General features: G+C 32.6%; 1 protein-coding gene across 35 annotated transcripts in view; it reads right to left on the bottom strand.

The window, feature by feature from the left end:
* The window catches only part of gish (casein kinase I gish), a 108,398-nt gene that overhangs the window by 39,538 nt on the left and 52,298 nt on the right, over nucleotides 1-16,562 (bottom strand). For 17 of the 35 annotated variants that reach the window (XM_070108284.1, XM_036373130.2, XM_036373131.2 and 14 more), the window contains one exon: nucleotides 10,564-10,778. In XM_070108284.1, coding sequence (XP_069964385.1) covers nucleotides 10,564-10,675 — 112 coding nt within the window. In that variant the 5' untranslated portion in view covers nucleotides 10,676-10,778. Of the gene's footprint in view, nucleotides 1-10,563; nucleotides 10,779-11,094; nucleotides 11,158-11,401; nucleotides 11,557-16,562 lie in introns of those variants that run through there. The other 18 variants (XM_036373129.2, XM_036373135.2, XM_036373145.2 and 15 more) reach the window with 8 other exon arrangements.

Below are 16,562 nucleotides of genomic sequence, written 5' to 3'. Positions count from 1 at the left end.
TCAAATTCAAGATAAATATCTTTTTATACTATTTTATGTCGTGTTGCAACTGTCAAAGGTACAATATAGCTTTGGTGCAACTGAATTTATCGTTTTTTCTTGTATTTGTTTGTTCGGGAAATTCTAGCCAACAACGACGCAGGCGTGAAAGCAGAACGAAGAACAAAATAGAAGGAGAAATAAAAGAATGCACGGAAATGCATGCACATCGGCGTGACTTTGAAAAATAGTAATTTTATAGCAAAAATCATAAAAAATATGTGTATGTTTATTAGGTTGGTACTTATTTATATGAAGAAAAATTTTAAAGAATATTTCCAAACTTCCAACTGCTATTCATTACTAATACAACGTAGCCAAAATATAGCCATATATTGTACACAAATATCGTGTCCGCATAGGAAAGTTTACATTTTTTAACATCCATAGAGATATCTGACCTAAGATCTTAAGGCGTGTCTACCGTTTATAGTCAATGCAAACATTTAGAAGTACTAGATTTATGAGTGTACTTATCGATTAAAATGGTGATACTACAAAATCATTAAACTGGTATTATAAGTGCCACCTTTATAAACATATATACGTTTAATTAAAAGTGAAGAACAAAGTGAGATAGCATATTGTTAGTAAAGCTGCAAAGACTGCAACACTTAGTTGCAATTTGAGAACCGACAGATCATTGTAAATGGTGTACAATTTAAAATAAATGCTTTCAAAATAAAAACCAAAACGTCACCAGTAGATTTGCGTCTAATTCAAGTTTTGTTCAGAACTATTGTACTTTTCAATTCTTCAGAAAAAATCTCTCACTAAATTTTCCAAAAACTTCCAAAAGAACAACTTTAGAATTCTAACTATCTCAAAGGTTTGAGAACTATTTTGACGACGTTTCTTAAGTAAAATCACACATTTTACTACAGCGGCTTTAAAACTGTATTATTTAATAAAACATAGCTCGTAAATTTGTAAATAAATTCCAGTCAAGCCACAAATTATTTATCAGGAGTAAGTTTTAACCGAGATTATTAAAATTATATATACATATGAAAACAATTCTATATTTACAGTAATAATTTATTTACTTATTTATGATCCGAAGATTTGGTGCACAAACATATGATATCATGTTGTAGTACAACTAACATTCATTATTTATTTTCTCAGAATTGAACATATGGCTGAAGCATACGCGCCAAATAGCACGTTGTCTGCACACTTGCCTTCAAATATTAATTCATTTAATTTCTCTTTCACTCAAATTTCACTCTTTATTTGTTTTTATTATAATATTATGCTTCTGTTTTGATTCTTTTTAGCGCGCGCTTACGTGACGAAATAGTCAAACAACGTCATTGCTCTCAATGCTATGCTAATTGAATTACATACTAACAAATTAATGATGGCATGTTTTGTGTGAGTTCATCAAAAAATTGAATTTACACTGGCGGTCATTTAGTGAGCGCCAACGCTTTCAGTAGAGCTAACATTGTGTGATATATTTAAATTAAATTATATAGATTGAGGGATAAATGTCAAATCAAATGTCATCATGTCAAAGTACACATGTGCTCAGAGTACTACCACAAACCTTACACCAGATTAAAGTTCAAAAACAAAAAAACAAAAAAAAATTATTGGTGACAAACTCACAGAGCCTATCAATGAAGGCTCATTCACATACAAATTTCCTCGCTTTACGTGACAGTTCATGCATCAACAAAAAAGCGCAGAAAACAAAGTGTATGCCACAATGAAGGCTTTGCTTTCAGTGCTTTTTTCTAATAAAAATGAGGACTGTTGTTTAGCAAAGCGTTAAAAGATGAGAGTTACCCAATTTTATGTGAACATACTTATACAAAAGCGTGTATCGAACTTTTCTGTCAAACCAACTGTCTGATGCAAAGCAAAGCAAAAGTTCTATGTGAATTGGCCATAAGAATTACAGAATTCAAATCGTATTCAGTCTATGCCCAAAAGTTTGTACCGATCAGCGTTTCATCAGTACCTACACGAAACTTATCGATGTGATATAAATAATCAGAGGAAGGTTTTGTTCGCTTTTACTACAATACTAAAAACAATTATTGGTTTCGTTGGTACAAGTTAGACGAATCTTGAGTTATACTCTTATTTTCGGTGCCGAAGTGAATTAAAATTTTCATACTTAATTAAAATCGCCATGAAAGCGAATAACTCCGAAGAAATGAAGCGGAAATTTCTAGCTGCTCTTGAAAATCTAATAAATAGAGCACACAAACCCATTGACCGCATTAAAAATGCTTTCATACCTAGAACGCGGCACAACATTATCAACGGCACTTAACAGCATCGATGGATAAGTTAGAGAATATCTGAAGTAATTTAAGCTAACTTTCGACGTTTCCTAAGTATTCACAGAATTTTTTCGTTGTCGGAGATTACATGCAAAAAACCACAAACAACTAGCAAAAGTGCTAAAAAGAGCGAAAGTGCGGTTAGGAGTGGTGAAAAGAGGCAAGGGCAGGTATCGTGGTGATAGAAAATTCAATGAGTGCCGTTGAATGAAGACAAATGATGAAAGGTAAAACCACAATAAATTCAAAGCCGGAAAATTTCATTTAATTAAGCATAAGAATGGAAGCAAAGCGAAATTACTAAGGATTACGGAACAAATAAAAAAGCATGTGTGGGTTGTAAGTGAATAAGGTACAAAGATTTTACATATATATATACAGAACCACATACATATGTATACTAAGGAATGCTCGTTCGTACATAGATATCAAAGCAATGAGAACAATGAGCTGGATAGCAACCAAATTACTGCTTCCAAAATCAGAAAAAAAAGTATAAATCTTCATTATTTTATATATTAGATATGACATACATATGTCTGAGCAACACCAATGCGAGTATCATAATTGTTTACAGCACATCATTTAATATAATAAAACACAATTACGTAATTGTGATAACAGACTGATTAAGCGGCACTAAAAGAATCCAAAAATATATATATATATATATATATATATATATAAAACTTTCGTTTGAGTTAGTGGCAATATGTTTTTGTGGAAGTTTTGTGGAAGAAACATTTGCAAGCAAATTTGTCGTTAAATTACAGGGTAATCACGCTTTCAAAAAGAAGAGTGCAAAAATATCCACGGTGATAAAATATCTGATGAGGTTGAACGTTATTAATAAAATCATAATTAAAGTGATGTTGAATTTTTATTTGGTTTAATATCGGACCCACGATCCATCGAGTCATATACGCACAATTCCAATATTTTCAGAGAAAGATAGTAACACGTATACTACAAACCAAGTAACTAGTTATTATAAAATTGGAAAATTATAGTTTTTTTTCAACTATAGCGATCTGGTATTATATAAAATCATTCGACATTGGTTCAAGGAAATCAGAAAAGCTTTGAAATATTAAAAGAGAGGATATATAAATTATATATATAATTTTAACATGAGTCATTCGATTTATATAAAGTTGAGTTATTTTTGCGGCACATTTTTCACCTACAGTCTTTTAGTTTATCTGTCATCTATTTTCAAGTTTTGGAAAAACAGTTCAGTTAAATACTTATTAAGCTAGAATAGAGCGTATAGTAACTGCTTTTATTAGCGAGTTTCTTGAGTTTTAGAGGAGAATTTATGCAATTTAAGTCTATGTACATATGTATATGACAGACGCTTAGACAAGATAATTATTTTATTTGCGCTCACTTAAGAGTTGCAGTGAACATAGAATTAAAATTGCACCTGTCATATTTTTGTTAGCTTATAGTTTTATCTCTATCGTTCTTACTTGAGACCAGAACTATTCAACTCAAAATAAGCTTAACAAATTTTAATTATTGTCCATTTTCATATTATTAATTATATGTAAGGATTGGGTCTGTGTTCAATTGTTTTTTTTTTTTGTAATTTTTTACTTTTTGTGTTTTTATATTTTTATATATATTTCGCTTAAGCAATTATGTTATCGGCAAGTTTTCAATCAGGCCAAACTCAATGCACTAATTGAGAGTGGTAAATCAGTAAATGCGGAAAACATAATTTATAAAAAAAATAACTATTATTTACACACAAACATACATATATACAACCAACAAAAATTGTAACTATGGTGTCAGACTATAAAAAGCAAACCGAAAAACCACAAGCGATAAAATTGTGAAGATAACAAAACGCAGTTAAAGCAAGGCACACCGATCTGTGCGATCGATGGCAGGCAGCCTGGAGTTATGGGTAGTGCAAAAAGCAAAAAAAAGGCCAAATGCTCAAGTAAATGACAAGCGGTTGTTGTTCGCCGTTGCTATTGTTGTTGTTTGCAAAGTGTTACCATTATTTTATTGCAGAGCTTAAAAGTTAAGTTTGCTTCAGGTTTTTTTTTTTGTTTTTTATTGTGAATTATTTGTATAAAGGCGTGATGACTGCACTGAACTATTTACATATATATACATTACACATAAACACACATTCGCATTCATGCACACCACTTTGCGCTAAGGCGACAGCAGACAGGCAACCAAGCAAGATCGGCTAACCAACGGAGCCGACTTATGCCGGCAAACTTGGCTGGCATGAATCATCGGACAAAGCGTGAATGTACACAAATGCATACATAGCTATAAACATGTATGTATACATGCATAGATAGAAATAAAGATATGTACGTATACATATATGTAATCGTATGTGTATAAATACATATTTACTTTGTGAAAATGGAAGACAAAGAAACAACAACCTGCACTTCAATTAATGATGGTAAAAAATAAGAACAGCAAATGAAACCGCAACAAAAAAAAAACAACAACAAGAAGAACAACAATCAACATGAGATATGCAACATAGTAAAGATCATTTCGATCGATCGTTCAACAGCTGCTCCCAGTTGCTGTTGCGAAAAAGCGCCAAAGGAAATATTGTATGTGCACAAACATATATATGCCCCTAGTAATGTATATATGTATTAGTATACCTATATGAACTCTTATGCACTGTTAGGCAGTTTTGTTGTATGCGTCAGGTATGTACGAAGCTGCTGAAGTTTTCAACTTTTATTATTTTTGTACGCATTTTTTTGTTTTTTGATGCTTTGACTTTTAGGCGCCGCTGGTGCCGATTGAGTACTGAATTTATTTCTGTAGTTACATATATATAAATATATAAATGTTAGCACTTGAGGGGTTAAGTTAGCTGGCTGATCCCTCAAAATGGCGGGTACTCCAAACATATTCGATTTCCTTTAAATGCAGTTTTTTTTGTGAGAAATTTTTTTGTTGACATTTATAACTTTTTTAATAATATTTCATCTTCAGGTTAGACTTAACTAAAATTTTACGGATCCACCGAAAGGCGACAGCTACGAAACACCCGAAACTTTACACGACATGGCAATATCAATACTCAATGATAACCGCGTTTAATCGGAACAGCCGTTAACGAACGACCAGCTGATCTATTTATTTATATTAATTTCGGCGACAAAAAATTATAAGGTACGCCACAAATATCACTCTATATTCCTCTCTCAGTTAGTAGTAGTTTCAGACAAACATTTTCTCACTTGGAAGAATCTATAACCCTCAAATGAAAAAATTAAAATTGTTGATTTGAAATTATCCAAAAATAGAAAAATAAAAACAAGAAAAAAACAAAGTTGACGGTTGCACCGAAGTAAAATTTTTGATCTGAAGTATGCACACATGGTATAGTCATTTTTTAATGAATTTAATTTCATTTTCAAAAAAAACCTCCATAAACACATGTTTAATAACCACAAAGCACCCACTGAAGCATCAATTATTCATACCTTACCTTAAAAAAAAAGGTATACTTCTCAACACTCACTCTTTTTGCAAAAACAAAAAATATTGAATTCTTAAAACTAAATAAAGTCATAAATGCTTAGTAGAAGGGACACCAAGCACAGATAAATATTGCACATTTGCATAAATAAATTGGCGAATGGGGGCAAAATGAAATACGATCAAGTGTTATGGATCGACAGCAACACAACAAAAGATTAATTCACGGAAAAACAAAAACGCTGTATTGAAACTGGTTTATGGGCTGAACTGTACGATCGCAAAATGATTGTGGCTTAATAAATGTATTTCTTGATAGTTTTAAGAATTATTAAGGATGTGGAAAGAGGGTCACAGTATTCGTATGAGTAACAGTGTGATCGATCACTTGCAGAACGAAAAACGACTAACTATTGCGGTAAATGGAGTTATTCATACTCAAGAAACATTAAAAAATTTATAGTCGAGATTTTCACTGCTTGTGTAATATTAAAAAGTTTCACAGTTTACTTAAGCACTGTGCCTGGCTGATCGTGGAAAAAATATTTTGAAATATTAAGAAAAAAAATGTTGAGATATGTATGTACATAGGTATGGGAAAAAAGACAATTTAAGCTGACACTCTTCTCTTTTGCTGGCAATTGCATTGATTTAACAAGCTCATTGGACACAGTAAACGTTCGTTGAGCGTGACAACGCGATCTTTAAATGAATTACAAGTTTTATAAGCGGATTTGGATGCTTGTTCTTAAGTGAAAAAATAAAAAGATGTTTGAAATTACAAGTATATTGTATTTAAAGTATTTTTCTATTTACTTCATAATGTTTAATTATGATTTTATATGATCGAGGAGTTGTCATTTCAACTTGTATAATCGGATTTCATCGAACATAGGTAAAAATGAAATGAAAATCTTTGCTCTATCTTTGGTAAGATTTGTTAAAAAAATATCAGATTTGGTGGAAGTTTGAAATTAACAAATATTGAATTCAAAATCCACTAAGTAATTAAAAAACACGAGAATAAATCATCAAAACGTTAACTTCAGCTATTATACCTTTTAGAAGTGTATTTTTTATGGATTATGGTTATTTTTTATAGCGCTGACTTGGAAAGTAATCTGTTAAACTTTTGGTGAAGCTATCTTGTCAAGTAAAAAAGTGTTCTATACAGGACTTGAGTTTGATCGATCAGTTTGTATGGCAGCAATCTTATAGTGGTCCGATAGCAGCGGTTCCGACAAATTGAGCAGTCTCTTGGGAAGAAAAGGACGTGTGCTAAATTTCAGATCGATATCTCAAAAACTGAGGTACTAGTTTGCGTATATACAGACGAAGAGACGGACCTGGCTAAATCTAAAGCCATATGCTTCGTAGCAAACCTAATTTAACCTGTCGCGGTAAGCTATGGCTTAACCAGTTTTAACCAGCATCGAAAGGCTGTTGGATTTTATAATATGCTTTTTTATGGAAGAAAGACGCTCAGAGCTCGACTTTTGCTTACCGGAGTTCGACCGCTGGAAACACATAAATTTGATAAGATTAGTTGGAATATGATGTAGAAACCGCAAACCACAGCGGATACTTCAAATGGAAAGACATTTACGGTTAAATATGTTACTTATCGGATTAAAAGGCATTTTATAACAGCATTAGGAAATTATCGAGGTCTAGGAATTCCGATAGCAAGTTTCAGTACGTAATAGTTTTTTGATTAGGGTCTTCTGAATATTTCAAAATAACATCAACAGCAGAATAATGCTAAATAGACTGATTGAAATACTTCGAGGAAGAAAGAAGAAAACTTAAAACATATGTATTGGTATCTACCAAAAAGTTTAATATTTATTTTAATAGAAAAAATACATTTCTCTAAAGACACGTACTGAGCTTTTAAGGGTTAAATTAAAGAAATGCTATGATTTAAATTTAAGCTTATCTCAACTCAAATTCAATCTAAACCTCTTGTCACATGTTTAATTTTTTATGCTCAGAACTAACGGTATCTATTTACAAGTAAAGAGTATAAAAGCCACATCACCTATCTTCACTTATTCGAATTTCACAATGCAAGCCATAATAAAATGTGACATCACATGAAAGATCAACAGACAAAGATCGAAAAGCCATGGATTTTCGTGCTTCTCAGAATACGCAAATGAGTAATAAAAGAATGTAACAAAAGCATGTTGCAACACGAACAGCTGAGAAAACAGGTATATGAGAATTAAAAAGAAATAAAATGCAAGATGATTTGAGTTCAGACGCAACTTTCGAATGAAACAAAGAACGAGGAAACACGGAAAAAAAAATAACCAGCTTGAAACGAGGTTGCTGGCAAACGGGTAATAAGGCAGCAGAACAACAAAAAATCATAAACAAAGTACGATTTAAAGACAGTCAGGTAGACAAGTCAAACACCTTATTGAATGGAGTGAAAATTATAGGTAGAACTTGTGCATTAAACAGCTGTCAATGGTAATAAGAGTGAAAAGGGAAGGGCATTTAGACATATGCCAGTTTCATTATGAACCTTTTAAGAGTACTTAATGTATGCAATGAGTAACTCATATGCCATTTTTTTCACTCGCAGCATGTGATTGACTGTTGGAGAGCGACGAATCAAACAAACTGCTATAAATGTAACGTTATGTCACTTTAATAATATATCTAAATACATATTAGCTCGTGTCGAATTCCAATGAATAACTTTTTTGTTGTACTCACATTTTAATTTTGGGCTAAAGAGCAAAGCCCAAACTTGTTATAGGGGTTCGTAGGGGGTTAATAGTAAAACAATTCAAGAAATCAATAAGTTTAAATCACAATCAACCATTTATAACAGATATCGTATCACGAAACAATTTCAATTCTTCGAAAAATTTTTGAGCTACAAGAGCTTATCTTAAAATACCAACCACCCTTTGATGATCGCCGCGATTTGACAACAAAATTCTCATACAACTTTACTTAACGCTTACTCACGCTTTAATGAGTGAAGAATTTACCTAGTTGTAATTATCACTGACTTATGGCATGTGGGCTCAAATTAGATTTTTACAAGTACTTTTGTGGCTTGCTATCAGTTATCTTTATTTAAAGGTAGTCATAGACCTCGGAAGAATGAGTTTATAAAAACTTAATTCCACAAGAATTTAGCTTCAGTCGCTTCTTTACAAATCCATGAGAAATGAAAGCAGCGACCTTGCGCTCTAAATCGGTGTTAATATAGTACATATTTTCAAGGTTAAATTACCGCGAAAACTTTCTCTTCGAACTATAGTAAAAGTAGCGATTTTGTGGCAAGATATTGAAGGCTATTTTAAATAATGACAAGAAAAGATTTATTTAATGTCCAAGCCCGAAACAGAGGCTAGGTGAGGACTGACTGAAGAGATTTTTTCTTGGAACCCATTTCTATCTTGGATACCTCAAAAAGCTTCTTATTTAAGAGAATATTGACAGTTTCCTAATCTGATCCAGTGGCTCGAAAATAGTTAAGGCAGTAGTAGTCTGCTCTAAGAAATTTCGAATTTAATCCAATTTAGAACATAATTTACTTGGAAATTCCGTTTGAAGCAGCAAATCCACGAAAAGGAGAATATAGATAAAAAATAAATTCTTCATTAAAAGCAATTACCATTTTAGGAATATTAAAAACAAATATATTTGAAAGGAGGTTTCATGTTTTCGATTTGACCGTGGTGAGTTATTTGCATCGAACAAGATTTCAGCAACATTTCTTTTGCGGATCAGGTGGTGATTTTAAAGGTCATTGAAGTGCTTTTTTGAAAATACAAGTAAGTTCTAAAATAGCGGTTATGTGGTAAGATATTAGTTCTCAAAGCGATTTCATAAGCACGCTGATAAAAAATTATGTCGATATTGGTCTTCCCCGTTAGAAAAAATTCTATTTTAAGGCATTTTTAGGTAAACATGGCAATTTTCGTCTTCAAACAAAAAGCAAAAGCTTGGCGGTCACTACTATAACATCCTCCTTGTGGATCTTAAGGAACTCGCTCTTTTGCAAGTCATAAGAAGTGTCGAAAGCAAATGAAAAATGTATATGTCGAGTTAAAAGTGTTCACTTATGAAATGGTGTACAAAAATATGCTCTTTTTTTTACTAACTTATCACGACAAACAACCTGATATATGTTTGGATCGGTATGATCAACGCTAAAAATAGGTAACTACGCATAGATGTCAATAAGTACATTTGATTGAAATAAATTAGAATTAGTTGCCAATACTTGCATATTGAACCAACAATCAGCCATCGCATAAGTCGGCAGAGCGAAAAAACACAACATCGGTAGATCTGCTGATAGCGATACGACAGATGACTCTGGGTATTTGAGTCTAATTAACTAACTAATCAGTCAGCCTACTAGATGCTTGTTATTTATTATTATATTATAGGCAATATTATATATTTTTTAAGCGCAGAATATTGTGCAACAACAATGTTTTTATTTGTATGGATGTACTTTTCAAATAAAAACACAAAAAAACCAAAAGTAATGGCATAATCTCGTCGCAGATGCACGCGTAACGTACAACCGTCAATTTAAATTAAGTGCTGATTTCCTGCAAATAAATTGAGTGTGCTTTGTGGGTATGTAGATATGTGAGCTCTTCGATGTTGTAGACGGTGGTTGTTACAAGCATATATATATATATATATTTTTATAGCTTCCATTTTTTTTTATATTTTTTTGTTTATTTGTATATCTTTTGGTACTTACCTAAACGCAGTTCTCCGAAATTACCACAGCCAATTTTTTTACCAACACGAAAATTTGGTCCGACCATAAGTACCCCCGTGGAGGCGCCTACAGCTTGGCGGGTGGCATACATGTTGCCAGAGCTGGTTGTGTTACGCGTTCCGCCGCCTCCACCACCTCCGCCGCCACCACCACCACCGGTACCTGATGTTCCAGCAGCCTGTGTTCCACCACCACTACAAAAAATGAAGAAGAAGTGTATATATTAGCAAAGCTTTCATTATTTGTAATAAAAATGAGTTTGCAACAAAGCAATCGCTTATTGAAAAATATGTATTTCTTAAAAAATTAAAAAAAAAAAATTAAAATTATATTTATTGACGTAAAGGCCCGTTAGTTGCAGTTAAGAAACTGCTTACGGGTATTTGTTTACAAGCTGCGCTTAAACAACTTTACTAAATTGCTTTTATAAATACTTTTATTCATTTTCGCCATTATCAACATTTTTAAAATCAAAATGCATATATGCATTTTTTGCAATAGTAAACGTACAAATATTTTCTTATATCTCTTAGAAATTTCGGCGCCATGCTTTATGCACTATCAACAACAACAACACACGCACAATTATTACACGTTGACATTAAGTATTGAAATTTTGATTTTCGCCTTGTTCAAAATTTTGAAAATTCTAATTTTTTCCTTTTAAAAATGTTTACTTTATTCGTTTTCTATTTTTGTTTCTTTTTTTTTTGTTTTAGTTGTTTCCGTTATACCCAATTAAGCGCGGTTGGTATGTTTGTATGTATGTAATTTGGGTAGAAGCTTTAATTATTTGGTTTTGTTTTCAGATACGTACACATTTCCTGTCGAAACTTCCATTGACGCGACATGAAATATCGAATTTCAAATGCCAAAAATTGTGTTTTGTATGTGTTTTTTTATTTTCCTTTCACCGAACAGATATTTTTTTATTTATTTATGAGCCAAAATGGAAATAGTAAAACAAAAGTAATTTTTTTTTTTCAACTTGAAGTACAACTACAGGAGTTGCTGTTCAAGGCCAAGAAATTATTTGTAAAGTGAAAATAAATAAATGTAAATAATTGGGAAAGTTTTTTTTTTTGCGCTTGTGAAAATTTGATAGATCGAGTTTTGCAACCTAGCTAAAACAGTAAAATGTGAAGAAAACGGTTTAGGGTATTGGTTAGTTCATACAAGTGAAAGTGTTTTTTCGACTGTCATTTAGTTAAATATCACCAGCAGCTCTCAAACTTTGGATTAATATCAAATATCAATAGTTACTCATGCTCCGGTTATCTTAAATTTCTTTCAAAGTTCAAAGTTTCACAGTGGCTCCTCAACTGTGTCAATTAGAAGATATTTTTCCGGAATACGTTAAAGACATCATCACAGATAAAAATATGTGCTGAATGTAAAATGAATGTCTCATAAATTTACTTTCAGGTATACATTTTTTGTATGGAAGAAAACGGCAAAATAAAAATTGAGTACGTGAAGAGCTTGAGAAGTTTAGCCAAAATTAAACACGCTATTGATAATATTGTATGTATATATGATCTAAACCTTCAGGTTCCTTCTTTTCAGAGTATATTTTGGAGTCGAGACACTATCTATGTGACAACACATATGTCTGTATTTGGTAACTTTGAGAAAAACACAATCACCTCCTTACTTATATCAGTCGAAATATGCTATTCGAAGGAGAAATTAACGTTGCGGTCATTCGTGAGTATGTAACCAATTGCCTATTTTGCTATAACAACCTTGTTGAATTCGAAAAAAAATTGGCGATTTTTTGCTGTTTATATTCTTCTCGACAATTTAAAGACAAGTATCGATTGCCGAGGAGGCTTCAAAGATTATGGCTACCACTACTTGATGTTTTTTGTTATTTTCACTGAAACTACACCCTTACTTAATTCCAAAATATTCAACACTCAGTTGAGATTGTTAGCAAGCAATTTTACATAACGATAGCAGAATTATTTGGAAGATAAATGGATTCGTATGACTCATAAACAAAGAGTGGGCGGAACACAGATGTTCTTGAATTTATTGAGTTTGCAAAAACATAATTTTAAGACAAATAGCACAAATAATTGTTATCACATATTAATGGCGCGGAAACATTCGTCAAACTGGCGGCAATTTCATGCATGAAATGAACCCTTAAATAATATGAGAAGATTTTCGCTGGGAAATACATTTGTAAAAACGACAAATAACGCCGAAAATCAATATACAATGGTTGAGCAAAATGTGCAAATAAAAAGTATATTATATATGTAAAAACATAACAGATAAAGATTTAGGGCTTCATGGCATAGTAGATGCTCCTAAAAATTCTCAAAATAATTAGGAAAGGGAAAGTGATTCGCAGGCAGCTTCATTATGTACAACTGAATGTACATAGATCTGAATTATGAGCATTGACAAGCAGACAAATAAAGTAAAATTTTGTGGAGCAATTTGGAAAGCTATGAAATGGACAAAAACGAAAAATGCAAAGAAGCGAAAGTAAAATGGTTTGTTGGCGGCAAACTTAGTAGTGCGATGGTTACTTTGACCGCAGAAGAAAAAAATTTGAGCTTGAAAGCAATTTGCGTGATGGAATAAGAGGAGAGAATGGGGTATGAGTTGAGAAAATAGGATTTTTCAATTAGATAGAAATAGACTTTGTAGTAAAAACTAAAACCACTTTTCTACAAAAAAAAAAATAAATAAAAATACAAAAAAAAATCCATAATTTAATAGATAATATGATGGATTATTCTTAAACATGCACTTCCTTTTTATTATCTTCTAAGTTATGTATGTATGGGGGGGTATTCTAGTCTAGAGGCGTGCATTTCAGGTAATTTTTGAAGTGTCGGAAATAAAAGCCAATTAATAATTTTTCCATACATTTTATTATTAACTATTTATTAACATTATAAGAATACAGTAAGCAATTACAAAATAAAATAAGTTAAAAATGTCAAAAATTAGCAGCTGATGAAGTAGGGGGTTTTAAAAAAATTGGCCCATGATTTCAACTCTCCTAGCAATCGGAAACCAAAAAAAAAGTATCAATCTAGAATATTTTCGCAATGTCTGGTACTACGGAAAATTTGTAAAAAAAAATTTTCCACGAACCTGAGAAATCGTAGATAACGTTTTGTAAAACACGGTTTCGAGAAAAACGCGTTTAAAGTTTCAGTTCCGGCCGAACCAGTTTCGATGACGGGTCAACAAGTATTCGGAAAATAATTTGAATTTTGAAAAATCCTCTTGTAGGCAAGTTATTGAATAATTAAACTTTAAAAATGTACAAATATTTAAAAAAAAAATTGATAATTTTTTATTTCTAGACTAGAATACCCCTTTAAGCAACAAAACTAGTTATAATAATTCCAATTACTAAGTAAAAATAGGGTACTGTCACAAGCTCAAGCTCATTTTTTCAAAAAATTTGTTTACAAATAAGACGGTAGCGCTTAAGCATAATCAAGACTTCGTCAAAGACTACTTTACTCAACTTTCTTTTGAAACATTTTTGTTTAGATAAATAAGTCACTACAAACTTTGGGAGCAAGAATTAACGAAACTTTCGTTTTTGAAGGCTGACAAAAGCGGTCAACAATTTGCTCAAAGTAAACGTAACAGGTTACTTATTAACTTAAATATGCAATACCAAAACAAGTGGATACTTATCCCTAACAAAAGCTTCGCGAACAGATGTAAATTTTCTCCATATCTTGTACAAATTTTAGGGACCGTGCTGAGGTGATTTGTGTTGGAAGTTGTCGTCGCATTAATCTAAAGGAGGGCTCTGGGGATGATTCGCGCGGAAAGTTGGTTTACGATGACTAATAAAATAATTGTGGTTAGGTTAGGTTAGATTCAGAGGTCGAAGGTAAGACTACCGAGATGTTTAAGCTTCAGTCTTGCAAAGGCTAGACAATGGAGCAGAAAGTGCCTGGATGTTTCCACCTCACCCTCCTTCATACAACTTTGACAACTAGCATCCGACAAGATGTTTAGCATTATCGCATGAATGCTTTTGGACACTGCCGAGTAAGAGCCCCTACGATTGCAGCAAGATGAACTTTGCTAAGGGCAAATAGTTCAATACATTTCCTGCGTTCTACTCTAGGCCAAAGGAGTCTCGCAGTCGCATAGGAGTTGGTAAAAAAAAACTCGTTCGCATATCTAGAGAAGTAGAAATTTGCACGAGAATATTTTGTAGATCCTAAATTTAACAGTTTAACTATAACTGCTCTATACATAAATTTTAGCACTTTGTTGTTCGATAGGTATACTGATACGATCCAAATAAGGGTATCGTAACTCGCTGAGCGGAAGGTCAAAAAGTTACAAACGAAACAAACGCTTCCGTCTGAATGACATATAGTCGCTGTCACCAAAGAAATGGTTTTTAGTTAGTTATTTATACAGTTACTTTGATATTGTTGTTATGTTACAAATTCATAGAGCAATATTGTGCATTAAATAGATTATTTACAGGAAGTTATACACCAAAAAGTTATACTGAAAAACGCCTCAGTTGTTCCTACATAATCTTTTACCAGCGACTGTTGAAAAGAAACCCTTAATAAACTGGTTTAAGCCCGAAACTAACAAAATCCTCTACAAATAAAACTGTTGTAGTTCTTCGAGCATTAAAAGGGTTCGTAATGCTTTGATTGGAGTTTCATTTTTCATAAAAAAGGATTAAAAATATTTTCTATGTAATCAATGAAGCGAAAAAAGTGGATCGATCAGAAAAAATTATATTTATAATAAAAGCAGCTTAAAAACGATGAACAGAAAATATCGAAACAATACGAAAACGAAAAAAATTTTTAATATACTAGTTAAAGAAAATTACGAAATATCATAAAATAAGAAAAGAAGTGAGAGAAGAATAAGAAGAAAAAAAGTAAGAAAAAGAGGGAAGTAAAAATATGACGAGAAAGCGAAACGCTGCATGCCGTATGTTGCAGATCAAAAACGACATTTTATGAACTTGTAGCAACATATGTAAGCAGTTGTTGTTGCCTACACTCTTGGGACATTGTAGACTATAGGCAACAAAAGGACAATGACATTTTCGCCACACACGGACGTTGGTGACCAAGAAGAAGCCGAAAATGATGAAGAATAAGTCATGAAATAGAAGCTATATAAGTATAGCGAATGAAAAACCGCGTTCCACACAAAAAGCGCTAAAAGTGCCATACTTGACTATATTTGCCATTCACGCGAGTGAGACCCGACACACATACATACACAGCCACACACATGTGACTTGTGGTTTTTCTTCTCGTTTTTTTTTTTTTTTTGATTAGTTTAGTACAGTTGGAAGCAGCATGACTCATGGCAAATGTAGCGAGTATAGAGGTGACAAGTGAAGGGGGTGGAGCGCAGTCCCACTCAACACATGAATATGAATGTGTTTACAAGCGATAAAAAAATTCACAATTATTTAAGTATGAGTGTGCAATTGCACATGTACTTGTGTGTGTGTACGTGTTTAGTACTTTTTATTCATATTTACTTTTTGTGCGACATCAGAGGTTCGACTCGACTCGCTGCCGCATGTGCAGGCGCTTGTGCGAAAACGCTTAATTGCGTTAAAATGCAAAGGAAAGGAACTACAATTAATAGAAAAAGCACGAGTAGTGTTGGAATGGTGTTGAACTGCGTGCCAGTGTGCAGCAAGCGGGGGGGTGGGGCATTACACAAACTTGTGTTTGCAGTGTGTGAGTGTTGGTGCAAAAATAAAACTATTCAATATTCATGTGACAAGTTTAGCGAAGGCGAATGCTCATAGAATTATGCATGCAACTGCGAAGAAAAACAAAAATAAAATATGCAATAACAAAAAAAATATTAATAGACGCAAAGCGTATGGCAAAAAGAGAATATAGAGAGTAAGCAAACGATAAAATAAAATAAGGTAAAGTAATTAAAATAAAATAAATAATATGGAAATGAATGAAAATGAAATTGGA

This window comes from Bactrocera oleae, chromosome 2 (genome assembly GCF_042242935.1).
Source record: "Bactrocera oleae isolate idBacOlea1 chromosome 2, idBacOlea1, whole genome shotgun sequence".
NCBI classification, from domain to species: Eukaryota; Metazoa; Arthropoda; class Insecta; order Diptera; family Tephritidae; genus Bactrocera; species Bactrocera oleae.
The sequence above is the reverse complement of the archived record's forward strand: the minus strand, read 5'-3'. Positions and strand labels throughout refer to the sequence as shown.